A 24,891-nucleotide genomic window follows, 5' to 3' on the forward strand; every position below is an offset into this window, starting at 1 on the left:
CTCTTTCTTGCATTCTTTACCTTCTTTTCTTTCTCTGAGATTGATTTTGACTGTATCGAGAAGCAGACCCTAAAGTAAGATTCTGCTGATAAAAACACTCTTTATCCTGATCTGCATGGGACACAGATTCCTCCTCTCTTTGTTCTTAAAAGAAAACACAAGTGAAAATTTGTTTTTGTCACTCTTAAACCTCTGTTTTTAAATTCTTTTATCAGTTACTCTTCAGAATCTAGTTCTTGATCAGTTAAACACCAAAGCAACATAACATTTCTTAAGACTTTGACAGAAGAACATAGCATATACACAAGTTTTTTTTTGTTTTTTTACAATAAACATAGTCTACACATACATTTTTCATCTAAATTAGCAGTGGAAAGTAGTACAACAAATAATAATAATAATAATACCTCAAAGATAATGAGATCCACTAAACCCTGGCCATCACAGGTTACTTCACACAGTCTAGTTCTCTTGTGTGTCAAAAATCAAAGGGAAGTCATCATCATGTTCTGTGAACGAGTAGCCTTGTTTCTCAGCCAAAGCTTTCAGCGACCGATACGCCTGAAACATAGACCATCTCTCTTTAGGCCTTGGAGCCACACAGTGACAAGCAACCTCAACAAACTTCAAGATCTCTTCATCATTCCCTTTCCCTCTAATGTCCTCATCGAACGCATCACCCATTCTTCCAGAGCTTTCAAGCAGTTTCACCCAATCAACCAAACTCCCTTTGAAGCCTTCACCACCTCCAAGAGCTTTCACCCCTGTAGCCAACTCCAAGAGGACAACACCGAGTCCATACACATCACCTTTTAACGAACCTACCATCGTGGTGGAATACTCAGGAGCCACATAACCAAACTCTCCTAACTCACCAGTCATGAATCTGCTCTCGTTGTTGTTGTTGTTCATAAGCCTTGCAAGCCCTGAATCTACTATCCTCGCGTCGAAATCTTCATCGACGAGAATCACACTCGAGCAAACGTTGTGGTGAAGTATAGGAGGGCGACATCCATGGTGAAGCCAAGCTAAACCCCTCGCAGCACCTAAACCGATCCTAAACCGAGTAGACCAATCTAACTCAAACGCACCAGACTCCAACAGCCTCTTCAGCGTCCCGTTGGACATGTACTTGTAAACAAGAAACTTCTCATCTTCCACAACGCAGAAACCAAGAAGCGGCGCTACGTTAGGGTGACGCAGCAGCTCCCACAGCCGATTCATCTCGTGCCTAAACTCCCTCTCCTCGAGCTTACACCCCCTCAGATGCTTCACCGCGAGCGCCGAGCCGTCGGGGAGAAGCGCCTTGTACGTCGTCCCCGTTCTAGTTTTAACGATCACGTTCTCAGAGCTGAAGTGATTAGTCGCAGACATCAAGTCACCGAGTTTAACCTTAACCAAAGGCTTCTGAAACAGAGAGACCTGAACGAGCTTATGGATTCTAAGCCTCTGCGCCAAACTACTAACTCTTTCTTCTTCCGTTAAACTGCTTGTATGATAATAGTAATAATACCACCAAACAACAATCGATACAGCAGCGCCGAACACACCAGCTGCGATTATAATAGCGAGATTCTTCTTGCTTAACCCTCCATCACAGGTGGTGGAAGAAGACAAAGGACGACCGCAGAGACCTTTGTTCCCGTTGAAATCATCAGAGGAGTAACTCGGCGAGGTGAAGAAAGAAGGAATGCGACCTGTGAGCTTATTGTTGGAAACAGAGAAGGTGACTAGTCTACCTAGAGAGGATAACTGAACCGGGATTTGACCGGATAACCGGTTATCAGAGAGAACCAAAGAGTTCACGAACCTACACTCAGCTAACTCGGGAGGAATCTCGCCGTTTAGTTGATTGTTGGACAAATCGAGAGAGACCAAGAACGGTAGCCAAGAACAGAGGCGGCGAGGGATGGAACCGGTTAACCGGTTGCCGGAGAGGTCTAGCTTCTGTAAGCTCCTGCAGAATTGAAGAGAGTCGGGGATTTGACCGGAGAGAGACATGTCTCTGAGCTCGAGGTTGAGGACTCTGTTTTCTTGGTTGTTCCAGCAGGAGACGCCGGCGAAGCTGCAGAGGAATCCGACGGTGGTGTTCGCGAAGTTCCATGATTTGAGAAAGCCGTGAGGGTCGGTGAGAGAGGTGTGGATTCCTCGTAGGCATCTTATGTCGTCTTCGTCGGATGTCAGAGCAGGGGAGTAGCAGAGGAAGATGATGAGCAGAGGAAGGAGGTTTCTTGGTTTTGAGCTGATCGACTCCATGGACGAATGGTTTCAGAGGTTTTTTTTTCTTCTGGGGGGTTTGGATTAAAAGTAAAGTTTTTTTTTTGTTTGTTTAAGAGAGAGACAAAGGCTGCAAGTCAGACGTGTTGAACGGTCGTCGCGACTGATGCAGAGTAGTCGTCTACATTGATGTCTTTTTTATTTATTTTTCTTTGTTCATCTTAATTACATGACTTGAAAATTTAATTGGAATTGTTTTTCCTCTTTCTTTTTTTTTTCTGAAGTTGAATTGTCCCGTGGATTGTACATTAGACATGTTTATAGCATCAAAGTATAGTATAACACATGATCTCTAATTACCAATTCTAACATTTCAGTGATTGCAAAACTTTCTTGTCTCACTTGCTTTGATTAGAATTTCAGGTGATGTATTTTTTGGTCTTAGGGCATGATTAAAATCTAGTGTTATCAAATGAATGATTTAAATCAAGGTTTTTAAATGTGTTATTCTAACTTTTAAGGATTCTAAAATTCGTTGTATTTTAAATTAATTTCAAATCATTTATTGGTGGAGTCTAATAAAAACCCAAAGTCCACTGAGTCTATTTTAGAATGCACCAACTTAAACTATTTTTAAATTTCAAATTTAATGAATTGTAATTTTTTATAATTCATTTTAGATCATCGATTGAATAACACCACCTTAAATTCTAAACGATTTCACTGATAAAACAAAACTTCAGAAATCTTGTATATATCTTCTAGATTCTTAAAATCATTAAACTACAATATTATGATACTTTTTAAGTATAAAGAACTTTTACAAAGTTAATAATATCTTGACTTTACGCTATTCCATAAGGTTATCAATCAAAACCTAAATTGTGAAATGATTAAAAAACACAAAAACACAGGTTTACATTTTTGCTGATATAAATATAAAGAGAACTTTTACTAAGTGGAAAAATGAGTTTTAGTAGATTATGGTGGAAAAAAATTATAAATCAACACTTTCATATTACTAAACTATATGTTAATATCATTTTAATTTTTAAAATAAATAGCAATAATCTTTTATGATATATAGTTATGTTAAAAATTTATATTATAATTTGTTTTATAATATTATGAAATATCAATCTACTATTAAATATCATATTAAAAGATAAGCTAAATATTTATAATAAGAGCTAAAGTAGTTTTAATAAATATTAGTTATTTTTCTTATAAAAGGTGAATACCGTAGAAAATATTTTGATCAATTAAATATTTATCCATCGTTCCGTAAATTTTGAATTTTTTTACAGTTTTATTAATTTTTTCTCTAGCTTAATTATTTTTTTCTGCGATTCCGTTCCGTGATTAAACGATGGTTAGCTTTAATACTACATGTTACCATAGTCTTTCTCGTTGCAACTCTTCTCAAAATCTCAAAAGGGGTTATACTCAAGGGGGTGTATTGAACCAAGAATTTTAGGAGATTGTAAGATTTGATTAAAATCCCCGGTTATTCAAGTAGTGATTTTGATTTTTCTTTTTAAATCCTCTGTTATTCAACATGGAGTTTGTGTAAAGTTATTAAATATCATTTGAAATCTCCTGTTATTCAATTAACAACTTATAAAAACTATCCCAGATCTAGTGTTATTAAAAGCTAAACAGTATTTAGAGAAAACAAATTGTAAAGAGGATTTGAGAATACTTTACGTCATTTTCTAGTCAGAAACAACACCCATAGAATAACATATCTACAGATGTTATTTGAGAGAACTGAAAGAAAAAAAAAGCATTGCCTTGCCGTAAAAAAAACTCCTTCATCTCTTGCATCACGCATATTGTCGAGTAAGCCACCGTGGAGAATGGGATGAAGAGAGTGATGGTGAGTTCGTGGATCTCATCTGTTTTATCACTTATGTGAAGCTTTCACCATGGTTTTGCTGTAGAATTGTTGATCGGTTCGAGCTGCCACACAATGAATCGCTTTGAGCTACTTTCTTCTCAACTCAGAAGCTCATTGATAAGAACCAGGTCTTGCGAGTTTGGTCTTTATCTTTCTCTCGTAACTCTCTCGTTTTTGCCTCTCAATGTAATATAGATGGATTTGACAAGTTGAATTAGTGATAAATTGATGAACTTTATGGTTCTCCAATTTCATTGCCTCTCACATCTATTTTTTAATCGCTTGTATCCTAATGTGGTAGTGAGGGTTAGTATAGAAACCTTGTAGTTGATTAGGATTCATTCGAAGGTTGAACTAAGGTGTAAATTGTGTATGTTTTATGCATAAGCTAAGTTGTTTTATTTTTTTTGTTGTTGTTCAGAAATCTGAATCGGAAGAAAACGATAGAATTCTTGGTGTACTTTTCGAGCCATCGATAGCTCACTTGACACAGAAAGTTCTTAAGCTTTTGGCTGTTTCTACTCCACTCATATTACTCGGAACTGACCCTGCTTTTGCGTTTTTTTCAAATTCCATAGTCATTGGTTACTTCTCTTGGAGACTTCGGAGACAACATAACTTAGGTTTTGCTTCGGTTAGATCCTTTCGCATTGAACCGAGAACTATGTGTTCTTCAGTACCAGTCCTTTTAATATATTTACGTTTTGCTCTGTTTATGTTTCTCGCTGCAGGCCTTCTTGCTTATCTTTTCTCTGAACCTGGAGACAAGACTTTCTTAAGTGCGGTAAGACCTTGAGCTTGAGATTTTATTTTATGCATTACAAACTCCATGTTATTAGACAGGTTATTGACTGTTAAAAGGTTTCATGAGTTTGTTTAGACTCTTTTAGCAGCAAGGAATAACGCTGCTACTGTTTTCGCTGAGACTTTGGTACTCTTGGGTATGCTTTCTCTCTCAAACAGAGGCGTTACGTCATGTCTGAAACAAATAATTGTGGTGATTTTGCATGTTAATGACGATAACATGGCGGTGGATGTATCCACAGTAATGCCAGGATAGAAGCCATCATTGCACATAAATTTGCTGGTTCCTTTGCCTTGTCGAAGAGAAGGCATTCACTGGCCTCTCCATCTCCAAAATATTGCGGCTAGTAACTATTGTTTTCTTTTGACTCCTTTAGTAGATTAAAATTTGACATGTTTTTAATATATTCAACTATACATTAGTGTCCATGTTCGTAATATATTTCAATATATGTTAATGGCCAAGTTTGATTCTTTATGCATATATTCATAGTGATTAGGTAGATAAACACGTAAGAAAAAAAGTATTGATCAGACCAAAACTAGTATTTGTTGTTTCAAATCACCTAAATAACTTTAAAATCTATACAAGATATCTTATCAAATCACCTAAAGATTTTTATTTATATTTTTAAATTTCATCAAAATCATCCAAATAACTTCAAAACTCACCTAAATCCCACTAAAATTAAAACACCCTAAAACTCTAAACCTTTGGTTCCCCCCCCCCCCCCCCCCTCAATTTTCTTTCTCAAGTTTTTGAAGGCCCATTCTCATATAAATAACCCAGCCCAATAAACCAGCCCGAATTGATTTTCCGTTTTGGCACGGTTCGTAGATCGCAAAGGGTGAAACTGTAATTTAACCAGAAAGCATGTCAGTTCCTAACCGACCGGTGAAAGAAGAAACATTTATTTTTGATTTCCCTTTTGTGGGTTGCTGTGTCTGTCTACCGAGTTTCTTTCTCTTCGGCGGGAGAAAATTGAGACCGATATATAATACTACGACCATGGAAGAGTTACATGTAAACAAAACTCTTTGTATGCTTCCTTTCTCGATTTATATGATGTAACGATCTGGGCTTCGCTTCATTTTTTGTGTGTGTGTGTGTGTGGCAGAAAACGACAACAGGCTTGAAGAAAGCTTACGCGGAGATAATCCTAAACACGGCGAAGGAATCGGCGGCTAGGGTTATGCTTTCCGACAGAAAATCAGCTCGGTTTCACCACGATCTCTCCGAGACTAAAGAGGAAGCTCTTCGTTTGCTTGTCCGATTGAAACATATGATTGATGCTAAGGTTATCTATCTTTCTGCTCCAACAAGAAACAATCTTTAACATTGTTTAGAGAGATGAAGAAGATGTTAGCTTAGGTTGCCTTTGCTGTTGCTATTCACTGACTTAAAAAGCTCTTTTATCAACAGACGATTGAAGCAGATGTTATATCATCAAACCAGCAACGGAAAATTGATGTGCTTGAAGCTCAGCTTCACGAGGCTGAAGATATTATTACTGACCTTAGGTCTGAGGTTAGATGGGTGAGAGATAGATTGGAGAAAGCTAAGGCTTTTGAGTCTCAGGAACTGGACCTTGTGAACATGGAAGAAGAAGAAGAAGAAGAAGAAGAAGAAGAAGAAGACACGGTTTCTGTTCACAAGGCTGTTGTTGAAAGTTTGAATCCTGATCAAGAGCATGATGTTGACTGTGAAAATGATGAAAAGCAGTTTGACGGGTTAAGTGTGGTTAATACTTTACACGCTTGTGAGCCGCAGGAGCTGAATGTTGTGAGCGAGGAAGAAGTAGAAACGGTTTCTGTTCATGAGATTGATCCAGAGGTTGTGCTTGAAAGTGTGAAACCTGATCAGGTGGATCGTGGCTCATATGAAAATGATGAGAGTTCGGAGAAAGCAAAGGCTTCTGAGTCGCAGGAAAGGAACCTTGTGAACATGGAAGAAGAAAGGGTTTCTGCTCACAAGGTTGAACCAGAGGTTGTTGTTGAAAGTGTGAATACTGATCATAGCTCAGCACATGATGTTGAATGTGAAAATGATATAAATTTGGAGAAAGCAAAGGCTTCTGAGTCTCAGGAGCAGAACATTGTGAACAAGGAAGAAGAATCGGTTTCTGCTCACAAGGTTGTTGTTGAAAGCTTGAAACCTAATCAAGAGGTTGCAGATACGTGCTTCTCTCATGAAAATGATTTTGACGGGTTAAGTGTTGTTGTTGATACTATGATGGGAAACGATGTATGTGAGTCAGAGTTGGATGGTGATATCAGAATCAAAAAGCTTGAGCTGTCTAGGAATGGTTGTACACAGAGGATCCATGCTTTGGAAAGGGTAGTTCTCGAGAGGCAGTCATCTTCTTCCGCAGATGAAGAAGGCACAACTGAGAAGGACAGTGAAGAGAACTTGAGCTCTTCTGGAAAAGCTGGCACTTTGGAAAACAAAAGATGTCTTGTTCTTGCTCTTAGAGCTAGTAGTGCAGAGGTGGTAACAATGCCATCATTAGGATTCAAGAAAACCAGCAAGGCGCGCAAATTAAGAGGAAGGAGAAAGAGAAGGTTTGGCAAACCAAAAGCCAAATCGGTTAGGTCTCAAAGTCAGCTTATAAAACCTTGTCAGTCTCAGTCTAATGTTACCTCTTCCAAGACATCAACTTCAGATGGCGAAGATTCCATTGAGAGTGAGGAGGTGGATGACCTTAAAACCTGTAAAGAGTTGAAAGAACAGTTGCAGCTAAAACGTACTCTAGAGAGTGGTGATATCAGTATAGACCGTAAAGGAAAAAAGAGCAAGAATATGCATGTGACTGGTAATTTTGTGGAGGCATGTCAAGAATCTAATTTAGTCTCCATTAATGTTGAGGATGCTGATTTAACGGAAAGCGAGACTAAGATAAAGCCACTTCCTCGTTGGAGATCAAGAAAAGAAGATGCGTTAGTAGATGTTTTGATAAGTTGTGAAGGTGAAGAAGATAGTGTGATTCTATCTACCAAGACGGCTTCTAGTTTGGTCAATCTGCGTTCTGACTCGAAAGTTAGTTCAGTAGTATCAGATCAAATCAGTGAGTCTCCTCCAAGAGCAAATGTAAATCGGCTTCTGAAGTACACATTCCAAAGGAAACGAAAGAGAGGATCTGCAAATATAAACGACGATAGTAATAACCTTCCATGGAAACAACATCAAGAAAACAAAGCTCAAGACCAAATTGAATCTACTTTGAGTAAATGAACCATCTATAGGAAACCCACAACTAGCTGAGGTTGCCACACATGTGAGTAGTTTCATAGTTTCATGCTTATGTATTGGTGTAGCATTCAATTTTGTTTTTACATTCTTATTAGTTGAGAGTCTTGAGACACAATATGCATCTTTTTTATGATATAACGACATTCCTTTCAACTGTGAAACTGCATCTGCCACGAGTCTAGCATCTGGCTTTGTGTTCAGTTAGTGATGCTTACTTTTGTCATGTGCAGCTTAACTCCTTGTCTGAGAGGTGATGATGGTAGACTGGCTAAATTCTTTGTGCAAGTGGAAACACCTGAGAACATATAGATAAATATCAACTAAAATGCTTAAGCTGAGAAGTATGTACTTAATCTCTCTTGACACCTTATGGATTATATTTTTGACTTTTCAGCTTATTGTGACAACAACCCAATGTTCTCGAGTCACTGGAACTTGGAGAGTGTTCTTTTTTTTACTCAGGGAACCAAAGTTAATATTACTCTTTAACCATAGTAAACTCATTATGAGGGGGTTTTGAGATCTAGTGAGACGAGGGAGAAGGAACAAACATGTGAATTTTGAAAGTAGATCAAACTTAAAATATTTAAAATGTCAAATATGGCAAGGATGAAAGTTGACTGAAACTACATAAGCGTGGCCCTCTTCATGATCTCATTCATCTTAACCTTTTTAACCCCGTTTGTATAAACAATGGTTTTCAATGTAGATTCATTGTTTTTTTTTAATAGAAATTGAATCTTCATTGGAATATTAAACTTTTTTGTTGATTGATAAGTTGATTTTCTTGAGTTTAACACACTAACATTCTAGCTTTTAGAATGGATCTAGTTTTAAACAATCTCTATAAATAACTTGAACTAAAAGCTATCCTGTGCACTTGTACTTATATACGAATATTTTGTTTTGGGGATTAGAACATTTTGCAAAACAGAGAGCGCATGTGTTTGGGAAAGACGAGCAACCTTGGGGCCACACAAGTGTGAAAGAATTAACAAGACAGAGCAGCAGCAGGCGTGTAATGTGTTTTAATTATTGTTTTTGTTACTCATATTGCTATTCAATTTTTTTCTGGTATATTATTCTTAATTCAATATCACTAAAATACATGTATATTGTTTACATAATCCCCATTTTTCTGTGAAAACTGTTCCACTCTCTCCACCTATCTGCTTAGCATGCGGTTCCCCATTGAACATAACTTTGCGTAGCTAACACTTCTCTGGATTTTTTTCTGTTCACTAGAAAATTATATTGTTTGTTTTTTTACATATACATGTTCATTTAAAGCTATATTGCATGTATTACAAATGTGGTTAAACTAATTATTTAAATGTTAACAACTATCATAATTGTAAGAAAAAAAATCCATAATCTGAAACATCTTCTTTTGATGTATGGAATAAATCTGCAAAAAAAAGTTGCAAATAGTGGAAGTTGAAAATGATTGTTTTAAGGAAAAATGGTCCCCAAGGAGAAAAAGAAAAAGGGAAACAAGAAAATCAGAAAAGCCTGAGAAGAATGTAATAATAAGATGTCTGGAATAAAAAGAGTAGATATGAAGGAAGAGGGGGGGCATGCCTGTTCTTGTCTCCTCCTTCATCCCCTTCTCCTGTCTTTTCATTTTGTTCTTTCTGTTCGCCATTTGGTCTTCCACAACCGGACCCACCAACTTCTTGTTCAGGAATCTTGAAAATTTCTTATAAAGAATCTCAACTTCACCGAGCCAAAGGAAGAAAGAAACAGAGCAGAGCAAGAAAGAGAGAGAGATAACAATGGAGATGAAGAGAGACCTTAGAGTGGAGGAAGAAAACATGTGTACATCGTTGTTGACCGCTTTTGTTGTTCTTTCAATGGCTTGTCTAAAACATTTCTACTCAGTATCTTATTTGATCGAGCAATGGCGTTCTTTAGTCTTTCTTATACTCAACGTCGTTCTCTTAGCCGTTTACTTCACATCAACTCGTCCTATTCCCGGTGAGACTCAAGATTTCAAGACTCGTTGTGGAAGTAGAATGAGGATGGTGCGACGTAAGAAGAGTAGGAAGACAAGGATGGTGGAGGAACAAGCTTGTTCCGGACAAGATTTCGTTGTCGTGGAACCACAGGAAGTGATCAAGAACTGTGTAGTGGAGGAGAAGAAAAGGGATTATCCTGAATTCGAGGAAACTGTGAAAGGTTGCTTGCTTCACAAGAAGGAGGTGGAGTCTAATGGAGAAGAAGATGATTTTGAGCCAGGGAGGTTATCTAATGAGGAGCTTAACGAGAGAGTGGAGGCGTTCATCACAACGTTCAGACAACATTTGGTACTTGATGCGCGACGAGGTAGATACAGAGAAACTGACCAGAAGATGAGATCAAAAGACTCTGACATTAGCTTTTTAGGTCGAGAGGTCACTTGTTCAGTTTAAGAGTTTCTTTGCGATCTTTTTTTTTCTTTCTTAAGATTCGTTTGGTTTTGTTCGTTTTTTTTTTTGTGGGTTGGAGCTAAATAGCTCATAAGATCGCATCTTTTTATACTGATGTAATGTCATTAGAACACAAGACTATATAAATCAAAATCTCTTTTTTTCTTTTTGTAACACTAATCAAAATCTCTATAAGATGAACATGCGAAGAACAATTGAACCTCTACAAGACTAACACAAAAGTGATCAAAAATAAAATCTCCTTTTGTCATTGAGATAGACCAGTGAAGATCAAGTTAAACCATAGTTTTATAAAAATGGATGAAGATATTCAAAAATATATCTTCGAAGTTAAAGTTGCTGGTCCAAATTCGAGACACATGTGCATTTACACTGAGAAAACATGCCACTGTTATGTAGGGATGGCTCAGTAAGTAAAAGCACTGATAACAGCTGTGGTCTATGTATTCATATACAGGATATAACGAGGTTACTAAAAACTTATACCTCGTTAAAGGATGTGATTCTTGCCTGTGTATTAACAGACAAGCAACTCCCTAGATTTATGTTCACTTTGTCTTTGGGATTAGCTAGTGAAGGTATTATTGATAACACACACCAAAAACCTTGAATCATCTTCAATCCTTGAATTCTTCTCTCTTCTTCATATATCTGTTGCATGCAGGAAACCCTGGTTTAGCAAAGGAAGCTATAGAAATCGCAATCTGGTGTATGAAAAACGTTGATTGCTGGGAGGACGTGTACGATTTGTGTAAAGAGAATTTAGAAGCTAGTGTTGGTCTTCTTAAAACGCTTAAAGAGAAGGTACATAGTAACAAACGAACAAGACCTCTGCTTCCTCTCTTTTGTTAACCGGTTAGTTACTGTTTGTTTCAGGGTATCATCCTTCTGTTTTAGCCAAGGAAGCTGGAAAAAATCTCTATCTGGTGTCTGACCAAACACGTTAATTGCTGGAGCCACTTGATATATCTGTATCCGAAGAACCTAGAAGCTAGTGTTCCTCTTCTTAAAGCACTAGTGGACAAATGGCCTGCTCTTTCCCTCAAACTTCCATCATCATCAGGAGGGAAACCGTTCATTCAACAGATATTCACTGTTTCTTTGGGATTATTAGCTGTAGAAGGTAATTAATAAAAAAGAGTTTTTTTCTGCTTTCCTCTTCTCCTCCATATAAAAAAAAGACTTTTTGTTACTATTGTTGCAGAAATTAATCCTGTGTTAGCCAAGGAAGCTACAGAAATCGCTATCTGGTGTCTGACTTTTTGACAGTGTTTGGTTTGTACAAGTTGTGGGTTTCGTAATTACAGTCTCAAAGTTGCTAGCATGTATTAATGTCGCACAAGACCAAATCAATTCCATGCATGTGCCGTTCAAGAATTTTTAGGCCATGTTTATTGCAGGGTTCTTAGGCTGAGATTCTTAGCTTAATATAATAGCCGATGTGAGTTAAGTTGATCAGGTAACCCACTAAAATCTTGGACCACGTGTACACCGAAGTGAACATTAGAAAACTCTTTTATTATGGAGTAGTGCTAATTACATTAGCCTCAAACATCCTACGTAAACCTTACATATTATGAAACACGCGATGAGGTGTGGTGTTGACATATATCGACAACCACATTCATACACTCTAGGGTTTTGTTTTGGAATCTAGTAGTAGGTCTTCTGGAAGGGGCAAACGCTAACTTGGGGGATGCTGCATACTCTAGGTAAATGAGTAGCGGTCTGGTAGATACGGCTAATTACATGTTGCATCTGCTGTCCCTGCATTTGTCCCTGTTGTCGAACCTGTTGTTTAACGGCTTTGGATGCTCCTTTCAAGGTTGGGCAAACACAAATTGGCTCTTCCTGGTGGAGCTCATTGCAGCACTGCTGGAGTAGTGGCGGTCTCTGGGGGTTCTCCATGTCGTCTTCGTCTTCGAAATCAAACTCACCGTCGAGAGTCCAGCTAGGACCACTACCGGACTGCATTGCTTGCCTGTGGAGCCATTGTTGGCAAGCTCTTAGGCGTTGTGCTTGCTGAAACTCCTTCCTACATCTTGGAAGCCTGAATGGGCCGGCTGGATTTGTGGCATCATCTTCATCGACTTCCACGACTGTTCGGTAGATCGAGGCATTGGTGAGAAGGAAAAAGAAGGCGAGAGTTGCCGAGACGAGGAAGAGCTTGTTCGCCATTTTGCTATTTGTGTGTATGTTTCTTTGCTTGTTTTGGTTTGAGTGAAGAGGGAAGTGGAGTGTTGGTTGGTATATAGGCGTGAAGATGTTCTGCATGGAGATCACGTGTAACATTGCATGCATGAATGTATTTGTTTTGTTTGTGAGCAAGGTAGAAGCTATGAAGTTTTTGTAGCGATTAGGTGTTGGAAACTCAAATGTGGAGGAGTGACAAGTCTCCGCGTCTACATGTAGTGCAACCATGCATGTATATGATGTGTAGTTCATATTCTGATATTTTTTCCAAACTTCAAAATCAGTGATTAGTAAAAATATTTCCCTCAACAAAATACCTTCAAATTATTGGATGTATTTACTATTAATAGAACCAACAATTATATCATTCTGCAAAAAAACGAAAAACTATAATATATATTAACTACGTCTGAAACTTTTGTATAGGAATCGAACATGAACATGTGTTCATGTAAAGACAAATCAGAAATACAGGATTTGTAATTATGTTAAACAAACCTTCTCATCTGGTAAAAGAAAATTAAGACTAATTATCTCCAACCGACTCTATTTTCTACTTTAAATATCATTTTGGAGCAAAATATTCTCCAACCTTACTATATTTTTAATTTTATATTGGAGTAATTTTTAACTTCAAAATAGGGTAATGGCTAGGGTTACTCCAATACTCATTACTACATTTTGGTGTTGATTTTTTTTCCATTTGTAAAATGGTTCTTTTGAATCTTTAATGTTTTTATTTCTTAATTAAATGATATAATAACATAAATAAACTAGATATTCCATTATTCAATAATTTTACATAAAAATAAATTATATAATTAAAAATAATATTAGTATAAAATAAAGATAACATAAAAGGATCTACGGTTGTGTTTCACTATTGTGAAAGGATCCGTTCGGTTTTAGAAAAATGTATACATGACATCATGACTACAAGTATAATTTTACATAACATAATAATTGAGGATGAACGTGAACTCGATGTAAATCGAAATTGCAAAGGATGAAAATGTCTGATTTCAAAATTTTCTTGTTAGATTTAGGAATATCAAAAATAAAGAAGTTTATTTTTCATTACGAAATGCATTAGTTGATCATTTGTGAAAAAATATTATAATATCTTATTTTATTTTTATAATTTCTTGTACTTTTTAATAATAAATAATTAATTTAAACAATTTATATTTTAAGGAATTTTGTAAACATAAAATAGCTGGGGTTAATTGGTAAACCCTTATAAGTGTAAGATATTATTAACAATTATTAATAAAATATATTATTTTGGAGTAAAAAAATAGAGTAATACATTGGAGTAAAAATTTACTCCATTTTAGTATTGCACCATTTTAGAATAAAATATAAAGTAATACATTAAAGATTCTCTCATGCATTAGTAAAAAATCAATATTATTAATTCAAGATCACTCTTATTTTTTTAATCCCTACCGCTACTTGGAATATCTAATTTCAAAACGTGTTGGACTGGACTTATTATGGTTGTAATGAATTATTCCAAAACCATTTTGCAAAGCCCAAAAGCTACGAATCAAAAGTTGACAAAAACCGATGAATCAATATTAACATAAACAATATTAACCAAAAGCTATAGATATTCTGCTAATAACTCTAGAACATCAAAGTTTGAATATATAAATAAGATTGCCACCAAAATATTACAATACAAACAATTCTTAAATTGAAAACAACATACCATTAAAATAATATTTTTTCTTTAAATATAAATAAATCAATATATTTATTGGTTCTCTATATCATCATTCTTTTTGAGTTGTACACTAAAAGATTTATCAAATTTTTAAAAATCACAAATCAAGTTTATTCATTGTTATATACAATTAAATATATATTGGAAATTCAATTTAATGTTTTCTATTGATATACGTTTGATCCAATTATTCTAATACAACTATTAAATATTTTACTAATCAATTAAAAATATTTTATACAAATATGACTAAAAAAAATAAAAATAAAAATTAAAATTTTAAAATAATGTAAAATAAAAATATATCCGCCATTTAAAAGGCGGGTCAAAATCTAATATTAATTAACGTCAAAAACGATGATGCAAAAAGTCCAAACCCCACAAGGCCACAAACTACTTATTTGTATAGTTTATGTTTAAGATCAGAGAAGATATTTGCCAAAAAATATCATAGTACAAAGATAATAAAAATATGTGCAATAGTGTTATTAATGAAACTATATCGAAGTTCTATAAATATTTCCTAATGATGTTAAGACAGCTAAAGTCAATGATAAATCGATCACATGTCTAATTAACATACATTATTTGTCTTCGAATGTTCAAATTGCTCTTTAATTAATAGCATGATTGATGGCTATACTAAACGTTTTCGAAGAATATAACTTTGTTCACTAAAAAACAAAATCAATATGATTTGATTCTTTTCGCATTTCTATTTGAGAGTAATGTGTTCCCATAACCTGGCCAGAATCCACAAGTCCGAGGTGGGAGACACGATTCACGAAACTCGAGAGATATGTTAACAGAGATCATTGAGTGAGTGATGTTTTAAAAATCATTTTCTTGATTTTACGAGTTCTGAATATAGATAAATTTACTATTGGGCATTAGTTCAACTGAAAAACATTCTGACCATTATGTTAGAAGATCCCAGTTTGAATAACCTCTGGGACGAAACTAATACTTACCGTGGTTTTGATTTAAAGTAATTAGGGTCGCTTAACCTCCTGATAATTAGAAAAAAATAGATACAATAAGTATTTCGAAGGTTTAAATATAAATAACGCGTAGAAACGAATTATAATAAACACATTTTATAAGAATCAAGTTTTTGTGTATGTGTTAACGGTATCTTTCTGTATCTCAAATGCTAATATAAAACGACAAGGGACGGAAACCACAACACTACACAAAAAGGAACCTTTTTCCTAAAAAAGGCTGTGAGCTATCGTTTCCTTAAGGTTCAGGTGTCGTTTAGGTCTTTTATCTCGAACAGTTTAGAAGAGACGGAACAGGAGAAGGTCAAAATGAAGATTTGGGGAAGCATAAGATTGATGTTTATGAACGCGGACGGTGTGGACTGGATGTTGATGGGATTAGGATTAATAGGAGCCATTGGTGATGGCTTCATCACTCCTATTATGTTTTTCATCACCGGCTTACTACTGAATGACATAGGTGGTTCTTTCAATGATGTAACCTTCATGAAAGCCGTCACCAAGGTTATTTCTTTTCTCTCTTCTTTTTGCTCTTTGTTTGCTGGTTTTGGTCTCTATTCTGTGCAACAACATGACGAAGTAGACCATATATGGCGTGATACCTAACCTCTTAAAATTACCATATATATGTTAGGAACGGCAATAAGTGCAAAAACGTTATATAAATGTGAATCTTGACGTGAAATTTACGTCGAGAATGTTATAATTAATATTTTCATTAGGAAAAGACTAATGGATATTTTGTTCTGTACACATTGGGTGATTAACAGAATGCTGTAGCTATGCTTTCTGTGGCTGGTGCATCTTGGGTGGTCTGTTTCCTCGGTAAGTCTTTTAGACCATGTTTCTTTCCATTTTTCTTTTAAATCTACAAATTAAAATTTATTTTGGTGCATTTGTATATAGCTAATATTTATGTACAATTTGTTGATGGCTTATAATATTTATATATAAAACAGAAGGATATTGCTGGACAAGAACAGGGGAGAGACAAGCAGCAAGAATGAGAGAAAGATACTTGAAAGCAGTGTTGAGACAAGATGTGGTTTACTTTGATCTTCATGTGACAAGCACTTCTGATATTACGAAAAGTGTTTTCAGTGACAGCCTCGTCATCCAAGACGTCCTCAGTGAAAAGGTCTCACCATTTCTATCTTTATATTTTCATTTTAATTAAAGGTTTTCAGTAATTAAACCCCTCAAATAAAGATTAATCATAAAATTTTTTTTTAATTAAAATCATGTGAAACAAACTCTTAACTTTAATTTTGTTAACGTATGTTATCCTCCGTCTAGAAAAAGACGGAGAATATCACACATTAATGATTTATAAGTTAAATTTTATAATGTTGAAAATTTAGTTGAATGAGTTTTTATGATTCAAAAATAGTTGAGTGGTTTTATCATTAAAAGTTATTAAATGTTTTAAAACCTGTATTATCATTTATACATTGTTTCAGATTGATTTATAAGTCTGAAATAATTATAAAGTTTAATACGTTATTTTATTATAAAATTAATTTGTACATTCTAAATTAATAATTTTCAAGACTACCTAGTACTTACAACTTAATATAACTTCGAAATATTAAACTATTTGATATTTGGCAATAGTGTTATACGAAAATTTATGTGTTTATATCGTCACTATCAAATATCAAATGTTTTAAAGTTATATTAAATCTTAAGTAGTGTCGAGAATAATTCATCCACGAAGTCAATCTTCCTAGTTAGAGTAAGATGCATTTGTTTTCCTATTTTCATGATTTTCATCCTTTGGCTCATACTTTCCTCATATCCCCTAAAATAATGCATGCTTATTTTTATTCTCCTTGATTTTTTTGACCAATACATTATATTTAATATTTTATTGATCAATAAAATAGTATCTCTGATATATTATTCTTGATTTATTGTATTATCTTATGTTTCACCAGTATCACGGATAATGTTATATTATTTTATCCTAACAAGTAACATGAATTATAAAAATTTATAAAATTATTGTGAAATAGTATTAGTTATTTGTAAAAGTATTAAAATATTTATGAAGTTTTATAAATCAGTTATAAAGTAATGTATTAAAATTTATAAATTAGTGTTAAAAGCTTATATATCAATCTAAAATAATGTATAAGTTATAATAAATATCTTAAAACATTTAATAACTTTTAATGATAAAACCCTTCAACTATTTTTGAATCGTGAAAAAACTTTCAACTAAGTTTTTAATATTATAAATCCTCAACTAAGTTTTTAATATTATAAACCCTTAATTTATAAACCAGTTTATGTATGTTAGTTAACTTCTTAGACAGAGGGTTTTGTTTCACAGAAATTTTTGTTGAGAATTTTTTTTTAGGATTCTTCTTTTGAGGAGTTTAATTAATAAAAACCCGTTAATTAAAGATGTTTCTTTGTTTTTGAACAATTTTTGTGATTCTAATTTTAAGCAGTTACCGAACTTTTTGATGAGTGCATCTGCGTTTGTCGCAAGCTACATAGTGGGTTTCATCACGCTGTGGAGACTCACAATCATAGGCTTCCCGTTCATCGTTCTCCTCTTGATCCCTGGACTGATGTACGGACGAGCCGTCATCAGCATCACAAGAAAAATACGGGAAGAGTACAACGAAGCTGGATCTATTGCAAAGCAAGCCATCTCTTCGGTGCGAACCGTCTACGCATTTGGCAGTGAGACTAAGTTGATTGCTAAATTCTCAGCTGCCCTTCAGGGCTCAGTGAAACTAGGGCTGAGACAAGGGCTAGTTAAGGGAATCACCCTCGGAAGCAATGGTATCATCTACGCCATTTGGGGGTTCATGACTTGGTACGGAAGTCGGATGGTTATGTACCAAGGCGCCAAAGGCGGTAACATCTTTGCAGTCATTATGTGCGTTACCTCTGGCGGCATGTAAGTATACTATGTTTAATGATCATCTTAAGGTTTTCTTGACATACAAGAAACAATATACTGTAGATTTGATTTTTGATATCTTACATCTTGCAGATCACTTGGTCGAGGTTTGTCGAATCTCAAATATTTTTCAGAGGTGGTCGTGACAGGGGAAAGGATTACCAAAGTGATAAAAAGAGTTCCGGATATTGATTCGGACAACTTGGAAGGTCAAATACTAGAGAACTTCAAAGGAGAAGTCCACTTTAACCATGTGAAATTCATGTACCCCTCTAGACCTGAAACCCCAATCTTTGAGGATTTATGTTTGAGAATTCCATCTGGAAAAACTGTGGCTCTGGTTGGTGGAAGCGGGTCGGGAAAATCAACTGTGATATCACTTTTGCAGAGGTTCTATGACCCAGTCGCAGGAGAGGTTCTCATTGATGATGTGCCCATTAATAAGCTGCAGGTGAAGTGGTTGAGGTCGCAAATGGGTCTAGTCAGCCAAGAGCCAGTGCTCTTCGGCACATCTATAAGGCAAAACATTTTATTTGGTAAAGAAGATGCGTCTATGGATGAAGTAATGGAAGCTGCAAAGGCCTCAAATGCTCATGCTTTTATCTCTCAGTTCCCTCATGGTTGCAATACCCAGGTATTTTTTTTGGATCAAATTTAGATTCTGTTTTTAAGACCAAGCCAATTATGTTTGTTTTAGTTGGATTAAGCCGTAAATTTTTTTTTTCTTAACGCAAAAAGGTTGGAGAGAGAGGAGTGGTAATGTCAGGAGGTCAGAAGCAGAGGATCGCAATTGCACGTGCGATAGTCAAATCACCAAAAATTCTCCTTTTAGACGAGGCAACAAGTGCACTGGACTCAGAATCAGAGAGGGTAGTCCAAGAAGCCTTGTACAATGCCTCTGCTGGCCGTACAACTATTGTTATAGCACACCGCCTCTCTACTATACGTAATGCTGATGTTATTTGTGTAGTCCATAATGGTCGCATTGTAGAAACTGGATCACATGAAGAGCTCATGGAGAATTTGGATGGTCACTATACTTCTCTAGTTCGCTTGCAACAGATGGAGAATGAAGAATCCGATGGCCGCATTGTAGAAACTGGATCACATGAAGAGCTCATGGAGAATTTGGACGGTCACTATACTTCTCTAGTTCGCTTGCAACAGATGGAGAATGAAGAATCTGATGTTAACATCAGCGTAAGGGTGCAAGGGGGTCAATTATCGATTTTGAGAAAATATTTGAAGTATAGTCCAAAACTTTCTTTTATCGATAGCAGGTCTAACTGGTTAACTAATTCAAGCGATGATTCGATTCTTTCTGGTTCGATGCATAAGGATAAGAAGACGCATGTACCATCGTTTAAGAGATTGATGAAAATGAATAGACCAGAATGGAAACATGCACTGTCTGGTTGCTTAAGTGCAGCTTTATATGGGGCCGTACAACCACTAAACGCATATGTAGTGGGATCGATGGTGTCAATGTATTTCCTAACGAGTCATGACGAGATCAGGGAGAGAACAAGAATCTACGTGTTGGTTTTTGTTGGTCTAGCTCTGTTTGTTTTCTTGACTAATATCGTTCAACATTATAGTTTTGCTTACATGAGCGAAAACCTAACAAAACGTATCCAAGAAAAGATGCTCACAAAGATGTTGACCTTTGAACTCAATTGGTTCGATGAAGGCGAGAACTCCGGTGGTGCAGCTTGCTCAAGACTTGCAAAAGAAGCTAACTTGGTATGTCTTGCGCCTTACTAATTTAAACTTTAGTGAACAACTCTTTGAACAGTTCTTGACTTTCCAATGTTTTGTTATCACAGGTGAGGACACTGATTGGTGAACGGGTGTCATTTTTGGTACAAACCATATCGGGAGTGGCTATAGCTTGCGCACTTGGTTTGGTCATCGCTTGGCGATTAGCCATTGTGATGATTGCGGTGCAACCACTTGTTGTTGTGTGTTTCTACACTCAACGCTTTCTGCTCAAAAGCATGTCCAAGAAAGCAACTAAAGCCCAAGACGAGAGTTGCAAACTGGCCACAGAAGCTGTCTCCAATATTCGAACCATCATAGCTTTCTCGTCACAGGAACGGATTCTGAAATTACTCGATATGGTCCAAGACGGTCCGCGGAGAGAAAGTGTTCGCCAATCGTGGCTAGCAGGAATTGTGTTGGGGACTTCGCGAAGCCTTTTAGCGTGCACTACGGTTTTGAATTACTGGTATGGTGGAAGGCTAATAGCATATGGAAAAATCGTGGCAAAAGCATTCTTTGAGATGTTTATGATCTTCGTGAGTACGGGCAAGGCTATTGCAGACGCTGGGACCATGACTACCGATCTAGCCAAGGGCTCGGATGCAGTTGAATCTGTGTTTGCAGTGTTGGATCGATGTACAACCATTGAGCCGGAGGATCCAAATGGGTATCTTCCGGAAAAGATAAAGGGACTAATCAGCTTTGTCAATGTGGACTTTGCTTACCCCACTCGACCAAATGTGGTAATATTCAAGGACTTTTCCATTGAGATAGAGGAAGGAAAGTCGACAGCTATTGTAGGTCCGAGTGGTTCAGGTAAGTCGACAATAATTAGTTTGATCGAGCGGTTCTACGACCCTTTAAAGGGTTCTGTGAGAATCGATGGCCGTGATCTGAAGTCGTATAATTTGAGGTCTCTTCGTCAACACATAGCTTTGGTTAGCCAAGAGCCAGCTTTATTCGCCGGGACTATCCGAGAAAATATCATGTACGGAGGAGGAGCATCTGAAAACATCGACGAGTCGGAGATCATCGAGGCGGCAAAGGCAGCAAATGCTCACGAATTCATCACATCACTATCGAACGGCTACGACACAAACTGCGGAGACAGAGGAGTACAGCTATCGGGTGGGCAGAAACAGAGGATCGCGATAGCTCGTGCGGTTTTGAAGAACCCGTCCGTGCTGCTCCTCGATGAAGCAACGAGTGCTTTGGACAGCCAGTCTGAGCGCGTGGTCCAGGACGCACTCGTGCGAGTGATGGTGGGGAGGACGAGCGTAGTGATCGCGCATAGGCTTAGCACGATCCAGAACTACAACGTGATCGCGGTTTTGGACAAAGGGAAAGTAGTTGAACGTGGAAACCACTCGTCCTTGTTGGCAAAGGGTCCCACGGGAGCTTACTTCTCATTGGTCAATCTCCAAAGAAATCTCTTTTGACTGTCAAGATGCCGTTTTGCTTTTTCTCAAAAACAGAAAGAAGATAAAGTAAAGAAAGAAGATAAAGAGCAGGGAACCCATAAAGATGTATACTCAGTTTTTTTTTCTTGTAAGAGCAGGGAAAGCATGGCTCGGTATCAACTATTTTAAGAGATTAAAATAGAAAAAACGTAATAAGTGTTGAAGACACTAGAGGACTAGTGTTTGCTTCATCATTACGCATTTAGTAAAATTTCTATAGTAATTGGTTACTTATATCCTCAGATGTGAAAGTAGACGTCTTACTATTTTGGAACCGGAGTAAATCAATCATCCCTCAAGCAACTCATAGGTAAGCTTCTTTTTAACTAAGACACCACCATATCCTGCCAAGAAAACAATACTGTAAACATGAAAGATTGCAGAAAAAATGTAAGATAATATATAAGAAACTACAAGCTTAGTCTAAATACTTTACTCACTCTCACAAGTCATGTTAACAGATACTAGACAGCTAAGTAAGAGATGGTTTTTGCTCATCACTACTCTCTTCCCCATTCAATAAAATTTAGTAAGTCGTAGATAGCCAAAAAGCTAAACACAAGTCTACATGCTTTCAGGATGAGAATTCCAACTAAAAAGAGGCAGACCTTATATATGATTAATAGACTACAAATGTCGTAACTAGAGAATGGCTGCTTCAACTTGTCTAAAAGGAATCAGGTAGGTCTATATGTGATTGATGGCTTCTATTTTTCTTAACTTTGAGATTCTTGAAAACGTTTGCTGATGTCTGTTATATGGTTAGACTAACAGATACCAACCAAGCTGTAGGATAACTAGAGTAATAAAGAAATATTTGAATTCAGATGTCACAGACAGTATGTGAAAGTTGTATAAGCAAATAGTTTGCAAGGGTCAACATACTTGGTCTCCTTGGAGAAGTAAGCTCAAGACTTCCAAATTTTCTGCCTGGCAATGTTGGCATCGACACCTCTTCTGCAGCTCCTCACCCAGTGAAGCCAATGTCTGTTCCAGCTCAGAACTCTGCGTATTGTACGTCAAGGAAACTATTCTTCTGAAAGAATGGCAAATGAGAATAAAAGTACAAGCACTCGCTTGCTCTTAAATTCTAGCAAAACAAAGGTTGCTGCATAGTAGTAAGCTATCTCAATAGGAACAGAACTAGTTGGTCCAGGTTATAAACCATGCTTCACTAGCTACTGAAAATAAGGATATCTAGCGAGATTTTGCACTGAATTTGTTTTCTCTGTTATAGCCTCCATGAGTGACATCTTCTTCTCATATTCATCAAGCTCTTTCTGCAGCTACAGACAGACGAACAGAGTAATCAACCCGAGTTTGTTCACGTCATAGAATAATTAAAAGAAGTTAAAACAGGGAATGAATAAGCTAGCAAACGGTACTTGGAGCAGCGATGTAACGTTCAAATAAAAGATTGATACAAAGACTAAAATCCCACCTTTTCTTTTATGTTCAGCTCTTCTAGGTATCCTTCCTCCTCTTGTGCTAATTGAGAATTTACATCAGATAGCATATCCTTGATAGCTTGTGGATCAGCTCCATGACCATCCTCAAAAACTTTGACATCTTCTGTCACCAAACATATACAAAGCCCTTGTCTCATAATAAACAATGAGAATTTTAACAAGAAGAGTAAACAGCAAAGGCTACTCACTTGCAGTTATGCTAGTACTATCATCATTGCCCACACTGGAGGCTACAGTTCTCTGGAACACCCTATAACAAAGCAAGCAACTTTAGATGTGTATCAACAGCATAAGGTGAAAACGTAATAAAATAGAAAAAAAACCTTATTTCCTTGTTCAGCTCAACCATTTGGCTTATAAATTGATCTCTGCATAACGAAAAAAGTAATAAGCAATTACGAAACACACAAACTTAAGATCACCTTTAATTAAGATGTTAGAAAGATGAATTCACCTAAGTAATCCTTCCTTGTTCTTTGTTTCGCCATCCACAAAAAAAACTCCAGAATGTCAAACAGAGATAATAATCAAAACCATAAGCTCTAAATCTTCTACAAAAGATCATATAAGCAAAACCTTGAGAGCATCCACTTCATTGCCAACAGTTGAAACTTCATCCTGAAGAAGAGCAATCCTTGCCTGCAAAAGAAAGTACACTAACCATAAGCAACACAACTAGATCACACACCAAAGGTTCTAAGAATCAGAAAAACCAAGTGAATCAAGCAGAAAATAGAAACCTCAAGAGATTGAATCGTAGCATCGTTCAAAGACAATTCAACTTCATAGCCGTTGAGTTCTTCTTCCGCCACTTCTTTGATACGTTTCGCATGTTCAACTTCTTCGTTCGCTGCTTCAACTTCCGATTGTAGAGACTCGATCCGCTTCTTCAATCCAGCCACTCTTTGCTCTTTACGAGAAAATCACCAACAATCAGAACCGCAATTTCTCTAATTACAGAAACTATCAACCTACAATCGCATACAACTAACCCTAGATTTCACCAAAAACTTCAATCAAAACGCAGATCGGATCATAAATTTTTCGAAATTTCTTCCGATTCTTCGCCGTTGTCTACCTTAGCGAAATCTCGAGACCGAAAACAAAAGCTAGAGAAAGTAAGAGGATGATCTTACCTCCACGAGATCTTTCAGAGGTGAAGTCGCGGATCAGAGAGAGAAGCTGCTTCTGCGTATCGATTCCCGCCATGGTTTTTTCTTCTTCGTCACTGGAAAATATCTCACTTCCTTTCTGTTTTGAAAAACGTTTGCGACAGTGAGAGGCGGAATAATCAGATAATGTTCGGCCCATCTTATATGGAGCCCAAAATACTAGGCCCAAATATCTTGGCGAAATTTTTGGTTAGTGGTCTAGAATTATAGTCAAGTGTTACATGCACGTGCAAAAGTGTTATATATTCTTTTGAATAATTGCGGACAAGTTAAACTCAAAGTTATAATTTGTTAAAGTGAAAATTTAGATAATTATACAAAAATCACAATATAATATAAATATTAAAGATCATTTTTATTTTTATTAATCTAAGGATTTCTTAAGTCTATGAAAAAGATTCATATTAATCTTGTAAGGGAAATATATATATAGTCTACGGATAGATCAGATAAATCTTTGAATACTCAAATGAAACTCAAAATATGATTCATATCCCTTGTGAGATTACTTTGAATTCGAATCGGTTTCTTCACTAGAATTTATATACCACTAAACCACCACACGTATACGTAGTTATACTATTAAAAA

At 36.3% G+C, this 24,891-nt stretch overlaps 6 protein-coding genes and 1 long non-coding RNA gene across 17 annotated transcripts; 4 read left to right on the top strand and 3 right to left on the bottom strand.

Annotated features, from left to right (window-relative positions):
* Positions 1 to 244: 244 nt before the first annotated feature.
* LOC108848278 (inactive LRR receptor-like serine/threonine-protein kinase BIR2) lies at positions 245 to 2,370 on the bottom strand. The gene has a single exon (XM_018621598.2). It carries the CDS (start codon positions 2,254 to 2,256, stop codon positions 463 to 465), a length of 1,794 nt encoding a protein of 597 aa, XP_018477100.1. The 5' UTR covers positions 2,257 to 2,370; the 3' UTR covers positions 245 to 462.
* Positions 2,371 to 3,468: 1,098 nt separating this feature from the next.
* On the top strand, positions 3,469 to 5,395 carry LOC108851671 (uncharacterized). 6 transcript variants are annotated; one of them, XR_008944935.1, is made up of 5 exons: positions 3,474 to 4,245; positions 4,539 to 4,751; positions 4,849 to 4,901; positions 4,998 to 5,058; positions 5,164 to 5,395. It is a non-coding gene; the product is annotated as an uncharacterized LOC108851671 (long non-coding RNA). The 6 variants fall into 6 exon arrangements; XR_001949353.2 differs by having other exon boundaries at positions 3,469 to 4,245; positions 4,849 to 5,058; XR_008944934.1 differs by having other exon boundaries at positions 3,478 to 4,245; positions 4,539 to 4,740; positions 4,998 to 5,395.
* Positions 5,396 to 5,791: 396 nt separating this feature from the next.
* LOC108849263 (uncharacterized) lies at positions 5,792 to 9,295 on the top strand. 3 transcript variants are annotated; one of them, XR_001949153.2, is made up of 5 exons: positions 5,792 to 5,945; positions 6,040 to 6,219; positions 6,345 to 8,196; positions 8,402 to 8,512; positions 9,089 to 9,295. XR_001949153.2 is itself a non-coding variant. In XM_018622810.2 (4 exons), exons 1-3 carry the CDS (start codon positions 5,796 to 5,798, stop codon positions 8,151 to 8,153), a joined length of 2,139 nt encoding a protein of 712 aa, XP_018478312.2. In that variant the 5' UTR covers positions 5,792 to 5,795; the 3' UTR covers positions 8,154 to 8,196; positions 8,402 to 8,652. The 3 variants fall into 3 exon arrangements, 2 of the variants coding, with proteins under 2 accessions (XP_018478312.2, XP_018478313.1); XM_018622810.2 differs by lacking the exon at positions 9,089 to 9,295 and having other exon boundaries at positions 8,402 to 8,652; XM_018622811.2 differs by lacking the exon at positions 9,089 to 9,295 and having other exon boundaries at positions 5,832 to 5,961; positions 8,402 to 8,652.
* Positions 9,296 to 9,749: 454 nt separating this feature from the next.
* Positions 9,750 to 10,746, top strand: LOC108852026 (uncharacterized). Its single transcript, XM_018625513.2, has one exon. The coding sequence runs from the start codon at positions 9,947 to 9,949 to the stop codon at positions 10,580 to 10,582; it is 636 nt and encodes a 211-aa protein (XP_018481015.1). The 5' UTR covers positions 9,750 to 9,946; the 3' UTR covers positions 10,583 to 10,746.
* A 1,507-nt stretch (positions 10,747 to 12,253) lies between these two features.
* LOC108852918 (napin-like) lies at positions 12,254 to 12,778 on the bottom strand. Its single transcript, XM_018626393.2, has one exon. The coding sequence runs from the start codon at positions 12,776 to 12,778 to the stop codon at positions 12,254 to 12,256; it is 525 nt and encodes a 174-aa protein (XP_018481895.1).
* A 2,923-nt stretch (positions 12,779 to 15,701) lies between these two features.
* Positions 15,702 to 21,697, top strand: LOC108848800 (ABC transporter B family member 22-like). The gene is made up of 7 exons (XM_018622244.2): positions 15,702 to 16,027; positions 16,294 to 16,348; positions 16,483 to 16,661; positions 17,980 to 18,437; positions 18,534 to 19,074; positions 19,179 to 20,183; positions 20,267 to 21,697. Exons 1-7 carry the CDS (start codon positions 15,833 to 15,835, stop codon positions 21,638 to 21,640), a joined length of 3,807 nt encoding a protein of 1,268 aa, XP_018477746.1. The 5' UTR covers positions 15,702 to 15,832; the 3' UTR covers positions 21,641 to 21,697.
* LOC108848799 (uncharacterized) lies at positions 21,698 to 24,425 on the bottom strand. 4 transcript variants are annotated; one of them, XM_057010042.1, is made up of 10 exons: positions 24,267 to 24,425; positions 23,871 to 24,040; positions 23,707 to 23,769; positions 23,585 to 23,604; positions 23,454 to 23,498; positions 23,319 to 23,380; positions 23,103 to 23,230; positions 22,859 to 22,941; positions 22,547 to 22,670; positions 21,698 to 22,005 (listed from the first exon to the last, which is right to left on the bottom strand). In XM_057010042.1, the coding sequence occupies exons 1-10, from the start codon at positions 24,337 to 24,339 to the stop codon at positions 21,988 to 21,990; spliced, it is 786 nt and encodes a 261-aa protein (XP_056866022.1). In that variant the 5' UTR covers positions 24,340 to 24,425; the 3' UTR covers positions 21,698 to 21,987. The 4 variants fall into 4 exon arrangements, with proteins under 4 accessions (XP_056866022.1, XP_018477744.1, XP_018477745.1 ...); XM_018622242.2 differs by having other exon boundaries at positions 22,859 to 22,947; XM_018622243.2 differs by having other exon boundaries at positions 23,103 to 23,233.
* Positions 24,426 to 24,891: the final 466 nt, after the last annotated feature.

Source organism: Raphanus sativus, chromosome 4 (assembly GCF_000801105.2).
Source record: "Raphanus sativus cultivar WK10039 chromosome 4, ASM80110v3, whole genome shotgun sequence".
In the NCBI taxonomy this organism is placed as follows: Eukaryota; Viridiplantae; Streptophyta; class Magnoliopsida; order Brassicales; family Brassicaceae; genus Raphanus; species Raphanus sativus.